Source organism: Corylus avellana, chromosome ca9 (genome assembly GCF_901000735.1).
Source record: "Corylus avellana chromosome ca9, CavTom2PMs-1.0".
Classification (NCBI taxonomy): Eukaryota; Viridiplantae; Streptophyta; class Magnoliopsida; order Fagales; family Betulaceae; genus Corylus; species Corylus avellana.
The window spans coordinates 19251319-19270993 of NC_081549.1; the positions used below are offsets into that span (position 1 = coordinate 19251319).

At 35.5% G+C, this 19675-nt stretch overlaps 2 protein-coding genes across 4 annotated transcripts; both read right to left on the minus strand.

Annotated features, from left to right (window-relative positions):
- Positions 1–4232: 4232 nt before the first annotated feature.
- Positions 4233–13528, minus strand: LOC132191457 (ribonuclease II, chloroplastic/mitochondrial). 3 transcript variants are annotated; one of them, XR_009441287.1, is made up of 15 exons: positions 13074–13528; positions 12727–12886; positions 12478–12591; positions 12297–12374; positions 12087–12218; positions 10992–11213; positions 10590–10772; positions 9956–10018; positions 9768–9874; positions 9540–9689; positions 8773–8932; positions 7484–7879; positions 7147–7371; positions 5458–5993; positions 4233–4876 (listed from the first exon to the last, which is right to left on the minus strand). XR_009441287.1 is itself a non-coding variant. In XM_059606474.1 (14 exons), exons 1-14 carry the CDS (start codon positions 13340–13342, stop codon positions 5874–5876), a joined length of 2379 nt encoding a protein of 792 aa, XP_059462457.1. In that variant the 5' UTR covers positions 13343–13528; the 3' UTR covers positions 5228–5873. The 3 variants fall into 3 exon arrangements, 1 of the variants encoding a protein (XP_059462457.1); XR_009441286.1 differs by lacking the exon at positions 4233–4876 and having other exon boundaries at positions 5228–5714; positions 5809–5993; XM_059606474.1 differs by lacking the exon at positions 4233–4876 and having other exon boundaries at positions 5228–5993.
- Positions 13529–16064: 2536 nt separating this feature from the next.
- Positions 16065–19429, minus strand: LOC132191939 (RHOMBOID-like protein 2). The gene is made up of 6 exons (XM_059607076.1): positions 18782–19429; positions 18491–18654; positions 17917–18080; positions 17507–17754; positions 17007–17133; positions 16065–16372 (listed from the first exon to the last, which is right to left on the minus strand). The coding sequence occupies exons 1-6, from the start codon at positions 19111–19113 to the stop codon at positions 16250–16252; spliced, it is 1158 nt and encodes a 385-aa protein (XP_059463059.1). The 5' UTR covers positions 19114–19429; the 3' UTR covers positions 16065–16249.
- Positions 19430–19675: the final 246 nt, after the last annotated feature.

A 19675-nucleotide genomic window follows, 5' to 3' on the forward strand; every position in this document is an offset into this window, starting at 1 on the left:
AGCTGTCCTTTTGACTTAATTTGCATACACCTCTTGGGATCCAAATTCCAAACTCACATGGGATTCTATTATTATTATTATTTTGTTTGTTTGTTAAATGTTAATAGTGTTCATATATATAACTTGTGGACTTAATTAAAGACCCTAAACGATGGAGGACAATGCATGCATCCCACTAATTACTAAGATAGCCCTAATCATGAGCTCCTATATATTCTTAAAAAGTCGGTGAGCATGCTGCAGCTACAAGACATTGTCCTTTTTTTGTGGGGCTTTCACTCCAATATTAATCTCTCTCAATTGGGATCAAAACCAATTTTGGTTTAAATTTTGATACAATATTGGGAATAACTTTTATAGAAATTCAACACAAATCAAATTTTTTTGTACTCTTCATTTAAAGATAGACGTACACATCAGCGTAAAAAGCAACAGAAAAGCTTAAGATAAAAATTTATCTCCGACTCTTCACCGATGACCGATTTTTTTCCCGCATCGGCATCTCTATATATGTTGGAATTTAAAAATCAAAGTTTTTTCATGTACACGAGATTATCTTCTTGGGTATAGCTAGGTGTGAGTTGGCATGGGGGCCAAAGAGAATGTTATACAGCTCACTTAGATTTATGAGACGCGACTATATTGTGTATATATACTTAAAATTGATGAATTTGGTCGGGTTCTGTAACTCTTCCATGCAAAGGGACAGTACCTTAAAGTCAATTGTTCCGTACCAACATGATATGTTCTTAATTTAATTTAACCATTGCCAAATGCTTTTAAAATTGTCGGTGAGTCGTATTTTTTTTTTTTTTTTTTGAGAAGCATTATAAAACGACTTGCAGTTGTGATCAAGGAATATATCTCACATGCATTTTTACTTTGAAAATATATATATATATATATATATATTATCTTTCTGTCGAAGACTTTTAACATTTCTTATGTATCACACTTATCCTCTTCTTGCTTTCATTTGACAAAAGTTTTATTTTTAAATTCATAAAGATATGTATATGTGATTTTCTTATTCAATTAATTAGTATTTGTGAGAGAAGGTTGTGGGTATTTAATTTGCTTTAATATATATATATATATGGCGAGTAATGAGCCACAGTAATCGAATGATCGAATAGTTGACCGTACTTGTAGTGTAAGGCTTGAGAATTCTTTCCATTTTTTTTTTTTTTTTAATGCTTCAGATTAATTATAAGATCGATGTTAATTGCCCCCTGCAAGTTTTAAATTTGATTTAAATTTTGAAATGATTTTTCAATTTTAATCATTACAAAACTAATAATATAAAATATATATTATCAAACTAATGATTATGCTCTGCAAAGTAAAATTTAAAGTTAGACAAAGCTTCATGAGAGCATTTTGGAGCCCTTGTTACTCAACAATTAATACAAGCCATCGATCACTAACTAGTTGTATTCAAGTGTATATATATATATATTTTTTTTTTCTTTCTCATAATAGGTTGATTATGTTTTCTTGCAAGAATATTCATCATTTAGGGTTGGATATTTGATTATCGTACTAGTATTTTTCCCACCTACTTCAGTTTTTCTATAAATAAAGACATTTGTATTATAAATAGTAAAATTTTAGCAAATTCGATTTGTCAGTCTCCTTTTAACAAACACCGAAGCACCATTATCAGTCTCTTTCCTCTTTCTTGCTTTTGCTATAATTCTCTGTATTTTATTATTTGCCATAAATTTCTGCATCAAGCAATATTGGTTGTATTGGTTGTAATAAGTAGTTACAAGTGTAAAAAACATGATTAACATGGGCAAAACTTGTTGGTAAAGCATGAAGATGGAAATAATGGATCCTTCCCACATGAGAAAGAGGGATCGATCGAGGGATATTGTCATGGGTATTTGAAGCAAGAGTGCAAGGAGCTACAATAGCATGTGCGTCAACCTTATTGAAGGGGGACAAATAGACACCACATGAGACTTTGATTTGTTTGCCTCATGACTCATGACCCATCAATCTCTGCATCCATGTGATCATCATCATCATCATCATGGCCTAAATAGAAACAACCCACAATGACGCATGCATCATCCTCCCAATTCCCCACGTTTAATTATCATCATACCATAATTATCAAACTCTATTAATACTATACGGCTCTCATGCTTCATGATTTTCATATATATATATATATATATATATATATATATATATATATTCAAATGCATTAATTGTTGGTTGGCGGTGATTGGGCCAAAGACAAAGACAGAAGTTTGGCTCGTACTACAAACATAGGATCTGCAGAAAGGATATGTGGGGTATGGAAATTTCAATTTTAGAGAAGATTTGGAAATCAAATTGCTCACAATTAAGTTACCACCTTTTGGGTGAGTTATGAGGAATTTGTACGTAGCTAGGATTCAAGATAGTACTCCTGATTATTTATTTTTTTAATGAATATGTCAATAAAATTAATTTGGTAATTGGGATTTGATATAATTTACTATAGGAGAATTTAAAAAGGCATAGTAATTAATTAAATTGCCGACAAGAAATGAAACTTATGTCAATTCTTGCAGGATGGCATCTTAATATTTCGATTAATGTTGTCGCCAGTAGCTTTCACACCATTCAAGTACTGATTGCTGTTTTCCTTGAATATTCTTTTGTGGTCCTAAATTCTTTTTTCTTGGATTTTAATGGCTAGATTAATGTGGTGTTTTATTTTGGTTTAAAATAAACTCACACGTGTTCAAAATACCTATGAATTATCGTATACTCTATTAAAGAAAAATATGTGTTTTAGATAAGCAAAACACAAGCCATTGAACGTGACTTTGGGGTCATATTAATTAGTTAAACAATTTGAAAATTATTGTACACAATCTGCTTAGAGATCCTCTAAAGGGCCATCGTCCAATAATTGAGTTTCAATTAGGATGTTCTTCCTCCCTGGCTCTCAAAAGGTAGGTAGCTAATGACTCCTATTTGATGGCCAACAACCACTACTACAGACCTAAGTACATTTGTTGATACCTAACATGCAGGACCAAAGCAGTTGGCCTCACAAAATGGTGGCAGCAGCAATGCATTTGTTGGCCACTGGGGTCTTGTTAGTACACTAATTACTAAGAGGGAGTGAGTGATAGTTTGATATATATTGGCGTTGAAGAATGTTATTTAATAAACTTTTGTATGATTGCCATACAACTGAATAATGTGAGAGTGGTTTATTTTTACTGTCACATCATTCAGTTGTATGACAGTTGTACAGAAGTTTACTAAATAGATTTTTTTTTTTAATTTTTTATTTATTTTTATTGATGGTAGGTTAGAGCCTATAAAAATGAAATAGTAGTTACAAGAGTTGACATATCATATTCATAAATTTAAGCTTTGGGTATTCATTGCTTAAATGGTATCTCACTCAATATATCATATATGAAGAGGTATATGCTCCCACAAGTCAAAGAGATACTAGTTCATTTGTTTATTTTCATGTAACTATGTATGCTAACATCTAAAGATATATAGGAGAAAACCCAATTGACACCAAGTGCCCGCTTGGTTAATGGAGAATGAGTGTCTTAAATGTATGGATTTGGTAAGTATATTGACACCAAGGGAGTTGAGGGGTGGTTGAGTAGAGTAATGCTATTTAATAGAGTATTATACGACTATTAAATCATTATTTTTTTTTACGAACATTAATCTAAGGATTGATTTTCATTGTTACATTATCAAGTTATATGACTGTCGCATAACAGTCCTACTAAATAGCATTACTCGATCGACCAACCTCAACCAGTTTCATTATGGTGGCTATCCCGAGCAGTCTTGGCCGACCATCTGTTGAATTTTTTTTCTCTTCCTTTGAATGTTGACATAGCTCCATTTGGGCTGCTCATTCTTCATCCAAGGAATTACATATTCTTGTATTTCTTTAAAATTGAGAGACCTCAATCCTTGAGGGGCAACAACCACAACTACCGACTAACTACCTCTCAAAACTCATCATGCCAGCCTAACAGGTCAAAACTCAAAAGCAATTAGCTCCACAAAATGGTGACAAAGGTGCTGTACTGGGTGGCCACTCGGGGTCATGTGTTAGTACACCCGGATCAGCAAATCCTAGCCCATCCCATCATCATCATCATCTATTGCAACTTTTGATGCAAGTTCTAAATCATGTGAAACCCTAAAAGAATTATTAACTGAAATTTGTTTCTCATGAAAGATCTTGTGGAGTGAATCTCGTGATATTCTGGCGATTGTTCAATGTGCCCCTGCCACTGCCATTTCCCAATATACTATCGATTTCCCAGAGCCTGTGAGGACTTTTAATCATTCCTTCGTTGATAGACAGAATTAATCCCCCCAGCTCCCTATCTCTTTCATGCCTGTATCACTACCTTTGTCTGTTTCAATGGAAATGAAGCTAAGGAATATGCCAGTACTACCAGTTTAGGCATTATGATGACGAATCATGTTGTTTTGTCTATGGCATAAAATCTATTGTCTACCCTATTTTCAAAAATTTCGGAGGTCAGTATATCTGCAAGATAACGTTTTCTACACAAATAATATTTTCACACATCAAAATTATAAATCTCGTCTTGTAGTTCCAACAGGAGATGCACCAGAGCGAGTGCCCCAAGTCTATCCAGTTGGCAACCTTTTTAACTTCCATGAGTAATTCCCAGTTCCAAAGCAAGCTAAAGTGTTATCGATACTGACACCTACACCAGGGATCTTGGAAGCTATTGGTTCCTCTCTTGTTAGATTATCGGATCCGTAAAATGTTCTTTTTCAGAAAATATTTTTTTAATTTTTCCACGTATGAAAAATGAGGGACTACAAAAATCAGTTAGAAACTTCCAGCAACCTCCTGCAAAGATTCAACAATTTGAGAAGGAAAAAATCAAAACTCAAAAAATAATTTATGAAATTAAAAATTGAAAATCATTTACCAAAACTAAATAAGCTTTTTTAGTCAAACTGAAAATATTTTCAATTTACTATTATTTTCAGTTACACCAAACACCGAAAAATATAAAAATATATTTTTTAAAAAAATATTTTACGCCGAAATAAATAGAGCATAAAAAAATAAGCCAAGAAAATTGCCAATCCCAGCCTCGCATATGGCAACAGGCAATTAAGCAAATGAAATGCCAGTTTTACTCTCACCTAGAAAACAGAACACTCGAGCAAAACTCATATCAGTCTGCTAATGTAATTCGTATGAAATTTGTGATAGAAGGTATATTAGCTTTTTTCTTCTTTTGGGATACAAGAGAAGAAAGTGATAAAAACTTGATATACCATATTGTTACTTTCACTTGGGGCTACACTAACAGAGATATAATATATGGTACACATGACTACAGTGAGCCACTGAGCGGTCTCCTTTGTATAGATCAGCATTGAAGAACAAAATCAACATACAGAAATAAATGACCAACCCACCTTAGCCATGTATCAATCAAAATCTACAGAACGAGAAATGCCTTGAAGCTATTCTTGATCCATCAGATTTGTGGTTTCTGGGACATGGTTCGACATAGAGATGGAATTTGAATCAATGTATGCTTGTCATGGAACACAACACGGGCAGTCGCTTCTGCAGATGGCGATGTTTATGAACATTCTTCTTGAAAAGTGATGTTTTGGCTGTTTGACAGTATGTCTCAGCACTTCAAAAGGTTGCAGAGGTTATAATCATTCTGTAACAAAACAATGAAGCTACGGCAAGTAAATTCTCATTCTCCCAAAATATCAGCAAAGACCAACTTTGGTGTTGGTGCAAGTAATACAAACCCGGTATATGGGAAAAAACGCTTCTTTGATGATAAGTTCCAGCCAAAAGAATCTCTTTGTATCCCTCAAATAACCTCCTTAAGCTCAAGAAAGTCGTCACGTGGATGAGCTTCTTCGACTCGAACTACTACTTCATCTCCAATCTGTGATCCCACAGAGACCGATAAAGAAGCTTGAAATCCCACCTGCAAAGATTGAATATTGATTCAGAAAAATATATATATATATATATATATATATTCCATTGTAGTTGCGAGGCGATCCAATCTGTGATGGAAACTGCAAAAGCTTTAGAATTTCAAATCAAATAAATAAACTAAAAAAAGAGGTTGAGGTGGGAAGGGAAAAACAACATACAAAGATAAACATGCTACAGAGACGAAAGCCATAAAGACCTCATGGATGCTGCAATTTATGTATGATGCCCTGTCCTGTAATTGCATATTCTGCTTCTACTTCTGCATCTTCTTCTTCTTGGCTAATACAGATGAAATGTTTATTTCCAATTTCTACTACTTTTAATATAAAACTTACACCAAGGGCATGGGCGATAGTATCAGTTTGAAAATTTGTTTAGAGTGGTGCGGTGAAATATTAATTCATTATATAATAGCATTTAATCGTAATGGCTGGAGGTGCGACAATACATGTTGAGAGAAAGATTGGAACATACTTGTCTCATTCAATCAGGAACTATGCGTAAAAGAGAGGAAATGTCGAATAGCATGGAGTGAAATTGAGATTGTGGGGAAAATAAGGTTATGATGGCGTCTGGGCTGAGGCAGAAAAGATAATTAAAGCTCTCTAAAGAGATAATATAAGCAATCCCCCAGGCTCAGTTTGTGTGATTGTTTGTAATATTTATATGCCTAAAGAGCATCAAAGATGAGCACAGTCAGCTGGTTGAACAACCAAATTGAGATCAGCCAGCTGATGATTGCATTTTGACGTGCGAAGGCAACAAAAATTGATGAAGCCAGTTAAGCAAGTAGACCTGAGCCTGGATGAGTTAAAGTTACTCATCATTGAGGCGAAGGTTTATATGCTCACATTGGTTTCTATGTTCACATCATCACCAAATATCTTTCTCAGCTTCATCTCGTAAACCTCAGTCCTGCATCTCCAGTGTGACTTTAGGAGGGGTTTATACTATTTATTTGCACCACCGTCAAATCAAGTTAGCGAATTTCTGTCCCAACAATGGCAAGAGCGTTACCATGGCCTATACTCTTTATAGTCCAATCACCCTAAAAAACTTCAAACACTTTTGCACTACTTGACATAATGTATAAGAAAGATTTTTGAAGGATGCAATCACCCTAACAAATAAAAGCGTACCTCAACTAACAATAAGGCTGCAACCCGATCTTTAATGAATCTCAGGATCAATGCACGATATCTTCTTCCTTTTGGTTGCCTTCTAAAGTATTCTAATATCCAATACCGGAGACTACTGCCAAATAGCCTCTTTGCTACTCTAGAGTGCATGTTTACACTTGATGCAATCCCTTCTAGCTGACCGGCTGAGAAAGGAAGAGATTCACCCCTAAGATATGCTTTGACCTGCCCGTACACAGGAATTTATAAAAATGTCAAAAAAAAAAAAAAAACAGAATCGTCAATGTACATACACATAGGACATTCATATGCTATGACAGGACCAAACAAAATGAACCTGATAATGTGCAAGAAGATCCATATATCTACGAATAGGAGATGTAAACTGAACATAACCAGGAAGTCCCATAATCCCATGGCGTATAGGCTTCCTGAAATCAATTTCAGCAGCACGCATTACTTTAACAATGGCAAAGCTCCTAACGGGTCCCTCTGGAAGATGTGCAAATGCAGATAGATCAATATTTGACTGGGGCTGTCCTCTGTAGGGTAAGGGAATGTTATTGCAACAACCAAATGTGGCTATAACTTCCCCACAGAGTATCATCATCTCAGAGACCAGTCGCATTGCAGGGTCTGCTTGGTTTTCGACGTAAAGATTGATAATAGGCTCTGGATCATCTGGGTTAGCCACCTTGATGCGTGTGTCTAATGTGGCTGTGTCAACTCCACCCTGAAAAATCCATAAAAAATCAATGTCACAGAAGAAAGAGAGGTGATCAGACAAATTATGTGGTGTAAAAGACCCCATCCAAAGTGTACAAGATGGAATCTTATTTTATCCAATCTTTTTACGAAACTTTCTAGAACCCTTGAGTGGCAAAAAGGACGTAGTTTGAAGTGCAACGCAGCTCCCTGGATAAATACAATCTCGAGTGCTTGTCATCCAAAGTTTACGAAACTTTCTAGAACCCTTGAGTGGCAAAAAGGATGTAGTTTGAAGTACAACGCAGCTCCCTGGATAAATACAATCTCGAATGCTTGTCATCCAAAGTTTAGTGCATGTTACCACGACTAAGATATCATCTATTAGCCTCTAATCAAATCACAATAGATGTAATCCTTTCATGACTTCTTATGATCTTAACTAAAAGAAATATATAATTTGTGCTTCATCTGAATGCATATTCGACTGTGAATATCGTGTACTGTAAATTCATCATATGGTGTGGAAACGCACAGAATAAAATAGACATATGTACTTCATATGAATGCATATTCGACCGTGAATATCTTGTACTGTAAATTCATCATATAGTGTGGAAAAGCACAGAATAAAATACATATATGTTACATCCCTCAGTTAAGTGTAAGCTATGGATGTGGAAGCAACATTCTCAATTCAAAACTGTGAAATGTATCTATGTTAAATCAGAGTGCTTGTATATACGAGTTTTTCTTTTTTTCTTTTTGAATATTCATGAACTTCTTTGGATTCTACATGGATTTTAACTCATACCATAGCAAGCTTCCTCAGAGTCCATGGATATTTGGAACCACCAACAGATTTCTTAGAACCTTAATGAACTGTGGATTCTTTTAGAGTTGAATTCATCTGATTATAACCTGTTGTTGTCGCCACTGAGACCGTAAAGTTGCTGCCTCGGATAGAATTTTCAGTTCAACCTCCTCTTCCAGGTTCAAATGAAGCAGCTCAGATGCACTCTCGTATGTCAGCATATAAGTGGGTTTGATGATTGAGTTGTCCACTGAGTACTCCGCAATGCTACAAAAGCATATAGAGTGTGAAGCAAATATCATTTGTAAGAAATCATCTTCAGATGCATGTAGCTTCCATATGCGTATATCTCCAGGTCCACCAAGAGTAAAATACGTTGATCTTAATGATGATAAGAGGACTCAAAATTTTTAAATGTCACACATATCAGGGCAACAACCTCAAAAACTCTAAGGTCATATTCACGCCTCCTAAGAAGATTGTAACAATTGTATTCCAAACAGCAACTTAAACACGTGTTTCATCAGAAAATTATAGTAATGCGGGATCTCCTAAATTCCTAAAATTCCCTCATCACAAACAATTACCAGCGCATGGAATAAATAACATCACATACTTTCTTCTTTTTTCTTTTTTTTTTTTGGTAACTCGCAAACATAATTAACTCATCACAGAGCCAGTGTAGAACAAATGGACTCGTTCAAGTTCCAGAGGACATTCCCCATAAAAACTCAGCAAGGATATTTCTAGGTAGGATTTTATGGCCAAAAGATACAAACAAGTGGGCCCACAATTTTATAAGTCCTATAGACAAAGTAATGTTAAATTTTTACTAACTTTGAAAGAAAACATGCCAATAAACTAAAAGGTTTACCTGCCATCAGAACGCAGCACAACGGATACTGTAACAGCATTGCAGATCTCTCCTTGTTTCAAACTCATTCCCTCCATGGCAAGTTTCTCTGGAAACATTGGATAAGTGGCAGTTGGCAAGAATATAGAAGTTCCTCTTCTCATTGCCTCCCTACGCAAAGTGAATGATATCAAATATGAGTATAGGACAAGAATTAACTAACATCTCTTATAATATCTCAAAAGCTACCTGTCTACTTTGCTCCCAGGTTGCACAAATCTTGTTGCATCTGCAACATGTATCCAGATCTTAATCCGGCCATCTTGCAACCTTGTTGCACTCAGGGCATCATCAAGCTACATATAATTTACTCAGTTAGCCATTAGACACCATATTATGCCAGTAACTTCACTGAGAGTAGAAAAAAAATGTATTACCTCGTCAGCCTCATCAACATCAATGGCGTAAACCTTTAAGTGAGTGAGATCTTTTCTATCATTCTAAAGACAGAGCATCAAATAAGCATATAGTAACAAGAGATCCTGAAAGTCTAATAAAAGAACTCAGATATCACCCAATACTGAATCTTTTTTCCCACAGGGTTTAGTTGTTAAAAAGCAAACAGGAAAGTCTCTTGACTGCACAGAAGGATTGATTAACTACAGTCAAAATTTCAAAATTTTGAAAAATTGAATCTCAAAATTTCCTTGTAATGATTTTCTAAGAGCATGGATGATCATTCATACAAACCTGACACCCCATCCATCCCAAAATACATAGAAGTTTACAAATGGCAGGAATTGTAGTGAAACAAAATAAAAGTAATATCCTTCCTAAAATGCCCTTAGTTGAGTCAAGAAATGTGGATTCAAATGTGAAATTAAGGTGGATTCAAGTTTAAGGCTAATATAAAAAGTTAAATGGGTAGTTCTTTCATTTTCAATTCTCATATATTTTAGGACAGCCCAGAAAGGCAAGCACCTCATCTATTTTGGGACAGAGGGAGTATTCAACAATATAATTCTTGCACAGATATTTTAGAATTATTTGTAGACCAGAAAGCAGGCTTACCTCATCTGGATCAGATGACTCCAACAAAAGACTTTCAGCAGCTGATATTATCTCGTCCGAATGATCAGTAGAAATATTGAACTTTAAGAGATCAAGATTGACATGTACAGAAAAATAACCAATATCTATAAGGAGATTTACAGCTGTTGATGCTGTTCTCACAAGTCCCATTGCCTTGAGGATCTGAGAAGAAGAAAGGCACGTTATACAAAAGAATAACAAATTGGGTATGCAGTGGATATACATAGCATTTCAGAAACATCAAAGATCATTGGTTCAAGCTAAAACTTTCTACATTAGTTAATGGAAGGACTCATCTTGATCAGCCAATCAATTTAGGACAGAAGAAATATAAATTCACATGCAAAACTATAATAAACACAGTCAAGTTAGACATGTTACCATCCCAGCTGTTTTCTTTTGGTCGTCGTCTTTGCAGGCATCAATGGCATAAGATTCTAGAGATTCAATTTTGTGTCTAATTTTCTCTTCAACCATCCAAGAAGATTTGGGAAGTTTAGCTTCAGAAGGCATTGCCTTAGCAGATTTCAATAATTGTACAAACTCCTGCAGTTCTTTCTCAGCAGCCTCCTTAGCAAGCTTCCTACGTGAAAGTTCTTCTACCTAGTTTTCCAAACAAATGGGATACCATCTTATTAGAATTACTGAAATGAAAGGAAGCAATTAATCATTGTAAATTTTGTCACTCTGCTGACTGATTAAACTCCCACTATTTTTTATATATGATAATTCAAGAATTTATAAAACAAAGATGTAACACAGGGCAAAGCATCATTAATACAATACCAGACCTGGTTTCAGCACATTGTATAGTAGCAAACACAATGATGAAAAGCAGTTCAAAAGAGAGAACATCAGTTAAACAGGATGAAGAAGAGAAATATTTTCAACATAAGAGTTGGCAAGTCCAATTCTTTATATGCCAACCAACCCGAAACAACTGAGTTAATCAGGATCAGGAAGGTGTTTCTTTAAATGAGCTGGCTTCGGGTAACCAAAATTAACCTAATGCAGATTTGAAAGCATGATGATTTTAAAATTTGATATAAAGTTATATTTGGTTGGCTAATGGACAGAAATTTTTGGCTAAATCCTGACAAAAGTCTCATGTACAAATCATTTAAGTTTTAACCTCAACCAAATCTTAACCAGCCCCAACCCCAATAAATGACAGTTCTAACTAAGAGTGAACATGGTGAAACATTTCTCATACTATTTTTTTTGATAAGTAAAACATTTCTCATACTAAGATGAAAACATTGAAAAAAGGGTCTTCCTATCTGCCAGAAAAGCAGAAAATGTCCAGCTGCTCAAAAGGGAGCAACATCAACCAGTGGCAGAAAAAAACCAAAAAATTATAATCTAGTCCTTCGTTATTGTAGCCCTACCAATTTATAGTTGAGCCAAATAATTCAATTAACACAGACTATATATATGTGTGTGTGTGTGTGTGTTGAAGCCAAATCTAACATGTACCTGCACAGTAGGTCGAGGCCCATATAAAGAACGTGAACCTTTTGTCTCCAGCACACTAAAGTATATTTCATCTTTTGATAACAAAAGATGGGTACAATAGCTCTCAAGAGGCTCCGCACAACCAAAAATCATCTGTTTAATAAGCTATAAGGTCATTGGAGAGCATCAGAGTGATGACATAGAAATTGGACAACCTAAAAAAGTCAATACCTCTGCTAATTCTTCGGTTGTCACCGACTTATTTTTTTCTAGAAGCTCAACCCAAGCAAACTCAAGCAGTGCTGGATCCTGCACCAAATCAACAAATACTGACTTCATTTGTAACACAAACAATGAAACAGAAAAAACAAATGAAAAATGTGTAGCTATCCTTTCGTAAGCAAGAACAAACCAAGTTATCCTGTGCTCTCTGAACAAAATCCAAAATCTCCATGTGATCGAAATTCTCAATGCCTGGAACAATGTATGTAATTTGTTGAGGTTTGATGGAGGATGTGACACCATTCTGCCCTTGGAAGATCAAGAACTAGTTAGATAAACTGGAAAGCCTAAGACTTCTGATGCATTTGATTCAAGAAACAATGAGTTCCAACACCTAGCAACCTATTCAACATGCCGCATTAGTTGTTTCGACTAGAACCTGATCATACACCATCCAGTTCTTCTTCCCGTCAGGTCTCTGAGCAACTGCCAGCAAGACCCTATCAGAATCCTTCTTGAACTCCAGCAGCAACCCTTTCTCTAGTGCTCGGTTTGATAGCTTATCTTCAAGAAGCTCTCCGCTGCTCGTTAATCCAATTCTGATATATTCGTTTTCGTTATATATTATCTGTAAGTATATGCTCGGAAACTACCAAGAGAGAATTGGAAATGATGAAAATGAATAATTTCTCGGAAATCAAACAGTTCATATCCAAATTTCTTCTAGAATCGTAATAAAACAACGTAACCGCAATTAAGGAAAGATTTAGTTTATAAGAAACCTACTTGGAGGCAGCGCAAACTCTCTTCCTCTTGCGAATGAATTCGAGCTCTTCCATGACGCTCTCGACGAGACTGTGAACCGAACAGCTCCGAACACCGGCATGGCCGAAAAACTTCCGCTCGGGCCGCAATATCGAGAACCGGAATCCCAATTTGCAGTAGCGGCGAAGCGGAAAGGTGCTGAAACTGTACAATCGGCACCGGACCGCGGAGAGAGGAGGAGACGAAGCGGAGCGAAAGATAGCGCAGCTGTTAACGGCTCGAACAGCCATCTTTGTCTGGAAGAAAAGCCCAGTCCTTAGGGTTTCATGCGGTGAAGGAAGATTGAGAGAAAGGAAAACCTAGAGCCGTTTGAGAAGGAGCGAGAGGATTTGTTTGCTCTGAAAGAGTTTGTGAGAGAGAGCAACGCGAGCGAGCGAGCTTCTGCGCTGCTTGTCGACGATAAAGCTAAGCTGGTGTAGATGAGGTTACCGAAATGCGTTCGAGAACCCGTTGAAAGGCGCAAAGAGTGTCCAATGGGCTTTTATTATGAGCTGAAAATTGACCCACTTGGGCTTTGACTTGCATGACCGTTTTCAATGGAATCAGACCCTTCTAATAAGAAAGAAAGATCTCCTAATCTAAGGGTGCGTTTGGAAGTGCATTTTTTTAAAAATAATCTGTGATTTTAAACCAAATTGTAATTTTAGGGTGTTTGGGATTGCGATTTTAAAATAGCAAAAAAATCTGCGATTTCCATAAATTGATTAGAAGGTGCTTATTTGAAAAAGTGCGAATTTAAAACAAAATCACGATTTCTATTAAAAAGATATTTGGCGCAATAGTTACCTTTTTTTGAATGAAAATAAAAAAAAATACTAAGAAGACCCACCTAAAATATATTAAAACCCTTCTTTTCTCTTTTTTTTTTTTTCTTCATCCTCTCTGTCTCGTTCATCCTTTCTCCGCCCTGTAGCAGTGTGCGTCGCTGTTGTTCATCTCTCCACCCCTCTACCAGGTAATAATCTCACCTTAATATTTTTTTTCACTCCATATAACTCCTTTGCTTTTATAAAACTTTCCACTGTTTGGTGTTCGGTGTTATTTTATGTGGTTTGTATGATTACTGTGCCTTTTTATATATGCATTTATATTCTTCGACCATTTCTACGTAGTAAAGTTGTGATTTTTTTTTTTTTTTTTCAAAATTTTATTTAGATTACCGTGTATGCATAGTGATCTGCAATCCATCATAGTATGCAGTGATAGATCACTGTACATGCACAATAATGTGATAATGCGTGTACAGTAACCGTGTGAGGCTTTTTCTTTTAAAAAAAATATATTGTACAGTGACTAAGATGATGATTTTTCTTAGGTCACTGTGCACTGTATAGTGATGTGCATAGTGATGATTTTTTATGGCTTTTTTTTATTTTATTTTTTAAAGGTACTGTACAGTAACAATTTGTGATGAATTTTTATTTTTATTTTTAATGGGTATTGCTCTGTAATAGTTGGTGATATTTTTTTTATATATTTTTTTTAAATGGGTAATAAACAGTGATAATTTTTTTTATATATTTTTTTAATGGGTAATCAACAGTTATCAAATACTAATTTAAATTATTGGTGAATTATGTAACAGTTAAATTTGATAAACATTATTAGTTTAATTTGATGGATTGTTCTTGTATTTTTTATTATATGTCTGTTTGTAATATGTTTCAAGAAAAAAAAAATACAAAAACAAAAAAGCATAAAGAAACAAGTAGTATAGCAATATATAATTGCCTAAGTAGAAAATTCAAAGTTAATGTCAAATTATAAGTCATACTTTTGTTTGTATATGTGTTAAAAATTGAGGCTTATAGACAATGTTAGTTATTTTACTGTTATAAAGAAATGTCCTTATTGGTAATTTGGTCATGAAACCGCAATTATATGCTAATGTTATCCAAACACTCAATTAATAAAAAAAATACTTTTTAGCATGTTTTATCAAACGTCTGTGCGATTTTAAAAACGCAATTTTTAAAATCACACTTATTGAAATCGCACTCCCAATCGGCCCTAAAACTCTAGCTTTGATCATAGATCAACACAAATTAAAGCCAGAAAAATATGCAGATATCTCAGTCAGATAAACACAAATCTCAAGTGTTAGAACAGTGACAGCATGCCAAACACCCGGCGGAGGAGATTTGCAAGAAAGACAAAAGGTTTAAGTGGCTTGTCAGAGATTTGAAGACATAAAAGTTACTTTAGACATGCCGGTGTCACACTTTAGTGGCATGGCTCGGCAGCGTAGGTGGTTGTAGGTGGCGTCGCCCAATTCAAAAATCTTGTGTTTTTCTTTTAGCTTCGCAAAGAAAGAGAACATCAGTTTTCTACCTCTGTTGCGTCATTGGAGAGCGGAAGTTGTGAGGGGAGACACCGTACCATGGCCGAGAGAAATGAGAGTTAGGGCTCGAAGGATCGGGCTTATATTAAAATAACAGTATATATGTTATAATTTAATCAACAGTTAAGATTGAATCTTAAAATTAATTTACTTTTAGAAGCTTTAATAGGAAAGAAAAAATAAAGAGAGATTTTGATAAATTCAATCTTGACCGTTGATTAAATTACAATATACATGCTATTATTAAAAACCCAGGCTTGAAATGGAAGGCAACGAAAATGGTTGCGCATGGCTACTGTTTTTTACACTTGTTTTTTTCTTGTTTTTTTTCATCTTTTTAATGCAATGACATGGCATCGCTAACTGGACATGCCAAGGTGAGATCACGGTGGGATGTCGGTATAGTATATGAGTAAATTTTTAGCAATGGTTGATTGTAATCAGTATTGTGAAATAGTTATGGAATAAAAATGTGGTATATTGCATTCTCATAGTACATATCACTTCTCATGTTTTTTTATGAGTAATGCTATACACCACACTTTTATCCCATTGTACCAACAAGGCAATATAAGCAAATTTAAAAAAATAATAATAAAAATAAATAAAACAATAAAACAATAATTCAACTATTAAATCCATTGGAAAAGCCAATGTCCAGAATAAATATAATACAAGGAGATAAGCACATGTAACAGCTGAGGTATCAATAGAATAGCAATTCAAAAAGTCTGTAATGACAAGTTTATACATCTAAGCAGCTCGCGTCAACTTCCACGGATGTCTTTTGCATAAATCAACTGCAAAGACCAACACATAACCCTTGGATCTGGGAATTGCTTGCATCCGGCAATACATATATACCTGATTTTCCATTACTTGTGCACGTTATGTTTAACTGGTTGCCTATCTGGTTTGCCTGCAATAATAATACATTCATGCACGGTTAGCTCATGCACAAAGCAAATGATATTAATGAAATCAACCAAATCAAATGCCACATGGGCATTTGCTTGAACCATGCTTGCACCGAATCTAAAACGTAAAGCGGGGCCTTGCCTTTAATGGACAAAGTTTTTCACAAAGCTCTAACCTAGTGTATTAAATTGACATCTATTCTTAGAACATATTAAATTGACATCTATTCTTAGAACATGTGATTCTCACACGCTCTATTAATCTTAATAAAAATGCATATAAGAATCACTTTCTTTAAGGACAGATGTCAGTTTAATTTGGACGAAAATTTTTTCTGTCTTCAATTGGTAAGGCAGAATGAATTTTGTCCCCTAAGCATACTTCTATTGTAATTTCCTCTTGATCCCTAAGCATACAAAATAAATGAGTTCACCCCATCAAGAGGTAGTTTTGAAATAGAAAAATGGTATGGTTTATACCAAGGGAAAGGAAGAAATTGGTCTATTTCCATTACCATTTCCTCATTTTCATTCCACTTTAAAATGGTATGCATCAAATTACATATCCCATTTTTCACACCGTTTTTAATATTTTGGACATACACACAAAGAAGATAGTAGTGTTAGCATAGTTACCAAGCAGGATGCAGGATCTGTGTTGCAGCTCCATTTTGAAGTGGGGACACAACTCAAATAATGACACCAAGAACAATGATCATTTGCATTAAATCCCCGGAGGAGCATAACCAGGCCAGCTGTAAAACTGTCACAAATAGAAATTTTGCCACATCATGCATCATAATTCACCAGATACTCAAAAAATAAAAATCAGAACGGAAAGAGGAAGAACCCACAAGAAAAGTTATGGAAGTATCATCAGCAGAATTTTCATCTTTTTTGACTTTTATCAGCAGAACTAGTACTTTTACCAGAAGAGTGATAGGATGATCAAGTAAATTATGGGGATTTCACTTTTATGGCCTTTTCTTCAGTTTCAACCAAATTACCTCGTTTCTTGTGGTAAACAAGATGGCATGTTTTCACCTTTGTACATTTTGTATCCTTTTGATATATATTGCAATTTAATAAAATAAGCAGGAACTGCTGAAAATAGAGAACCTGATTTCAGGGCTTACCCAATAATCAAAAGGATCAGAGAAACGACCCACAATATGCACTGATACATCTTGAATTTCGGTCTAGCTGAAACAGAAGGTGCATATCTTTGTCTAACCCATCCAAATTGGGGGCGTATCAGAAACACAAACCCAAGAAGAAAACCCGAAACAAATCCTCCAATATGAGCAAAGTTGTCCACATGTGGGAGGATTCCCACTGCCAAGTTGATCACAATGATGACCAAGAGGGTTAATAATGCTGCAAACTGGTGGAACACAAAAAAAAAAAAAAAAAAAAAATTGTAAGATAATTGGACCCAACAATGTTACTGACCAGAATGTCACATTTACTTCAGAGTGCATATCTTTTTTGTTTTTTGATAAGTCTTCAGAGTACATATCTCAGATAAAAGAAGTTCAATGAATACCTTGCTAGCATACAATGTCCAATTAGTGATGAGTTCAGAAAGCATTCCTCCTAGCAAGCCAAAAAGTGCACCAGAAGCACCAACAGAGATGCTTGACTGGATGAAAAGACCAGACATAATACTCCCCCCCAATCCAGAGATGACATATAGCAACCCAATCCGTACTGTATACAACAACACAAGCATCAGGAAAGTATCTTGAGCTAAATTCTTTGAATATAAAACTGAAGATGATTCATGAATTCCCAAATCATGATGCTTATGACTTGCAGATCAATTAGATCTGGAGTGAATGGAAACTTTATGGACTATACGAACCTCGAGCTATATGCATCAATCATAAGATAAACTATCAAATATTTGATCACTCAATACCTGAGCCTATAATTCACCAATTGAATTGAATATGCAAGGAGCCAAAATATGTATCTTTTTAATCTACTTGAATTGAATCCACAAAGTGATGCTGATGTTTTGAATTTAGAACATCTTCAGAATCTTGAAGACTGAATAATTCCATGGAAGACAAAAAACAGATGAATAATACAAAATCAATGAATTTTAAGATACATACCAAACCCAAATTCACGCTCAAGCCGAATTCCAATTACTAAAAGACTCAACATGTTTGCCAGTATATGAAAAACCCCTGCATGCAACCAATTGCAGGTGATGAGGCGCCACCCCTGGTCTCCTCTTACTACTTTATTCACATCTAGAGCTCCCATCTTCACTAGCCTAAAGCCATAAACATGGAATAGTTGCTTGATTACGATTTTTTAGCAGTTCAAAAATTGCAGCCAAACCATTCAAAATAAATTCATGAAAGTGCTAAAAAAGAAAAGTAAAGAAGTAAAGAACCTACGTCGACGAGGAAGGCCCAAGAAGAGGGTTCTCCTTGAAGGGCTGGAAAGAGAAACGACCCAAGAACGTAGCAATGCAATTGACGGAGTTCTTGGGGCAGTTGTTGACGTACATGGTGATGATGAACACGATTGTATTGGCGATAACAAACAAAGGGATAAGCCAGGTGACCCATTTCTTGAAATGCTTGATTTCCCGGAATGGGCTTGGTGTGGCTGACGCCGGAGCCGAGTCTGACTGATCTACCGGGTGTATCACGCTGTTGTTACGCCGGGAGTTTACCCTTATCTGGATGTCCGACGGTGGTGGGTCTTTCGCCATCGGATATGACATTTGAGGGAAATCAAAAGAAGGCGGTTTAGGCTGAACTGATCAAGACCCTTTTATTGTCTTTCTTCTTTTTTATTTATTTTCTAGGCAGAATTCATCAATTTCTGACGCACACAGAGAATTAATATGAATGCGGAAAGGGACATATATGAAAGTAAAACAAAGAGGATTAAGGTCAGCAAATGAGGCTATTGTTTTAGTCAACGGTAGCCAACTTTAGTTGCTGGGCTGATACTCTACTCAACCTCGACCGACAGGTTTGGCTGCCAAATTTTCTTACGGAAAACGGGGAATCAAGAAAGAAAGAGCTCCGGCTTCTGTTGAGATTATTTTTTAAAATCCAATTATTGTCACCTGCAAATCTTTCCCAACCTTTTCTTTTTGTTTCTTAACTTTTTCTGCATGTCCATATGGACCGTATCCCATTGACATCAGAGTCGTTCAACAGATCTAACAATAGTCGTCATAAGATCCTGTGGGTAAGAACATAAGTTGGGATCCGGATCCCATGCAGCATCTAGCATGGGTGCACTAGGTTTTTTTGGGCCGTTCATTTAAAATGAAC

Coding starts and splice junctions, on each gene's coding strand:
- LOC132191457 (XM_059606474.1), bottom strand. CDS start 13,342: ATGGCTGTTCGAGCCGTTAACAGCTGCGCTATCTTTCGCTCCGCTTCG. Junction 11,214..12,086: donor GGCCTCGACCTACTGTGCAG/GTACATGTTAGA, acceptor TTGGAAAACTAG/GTAGAAGAACTTTCACGTAG. Junction 5,994..7,146: donor CAGCCTTATTGTTAGTTGAG/GTACGCTTTTAT, acceptor CAATCTTTGCAG/GTGGGATTTCAAGCTTCTTT.
- LOC132191939 (XM_059607076.1), bottom strand. CDS start 19,113: ATGTCATATCCGATGGCGAAAGACCCACCACCGTCGGACATCCAGATA. Junction 18,655..18,781: donor CTTGGGCCTTCCTCGTCGAC/GTAGGTTCTTTA, acceptor TTATGGCTTTAG/GCTAGTGAAGATGGGAGCTC. Junction 16,373..17,006: donor CAGATCCTGCATCCTGCTTG/GTAACTATGCTA, acceptor TTATTATTGCAG/GCAAACCAGATAGGCAACCA.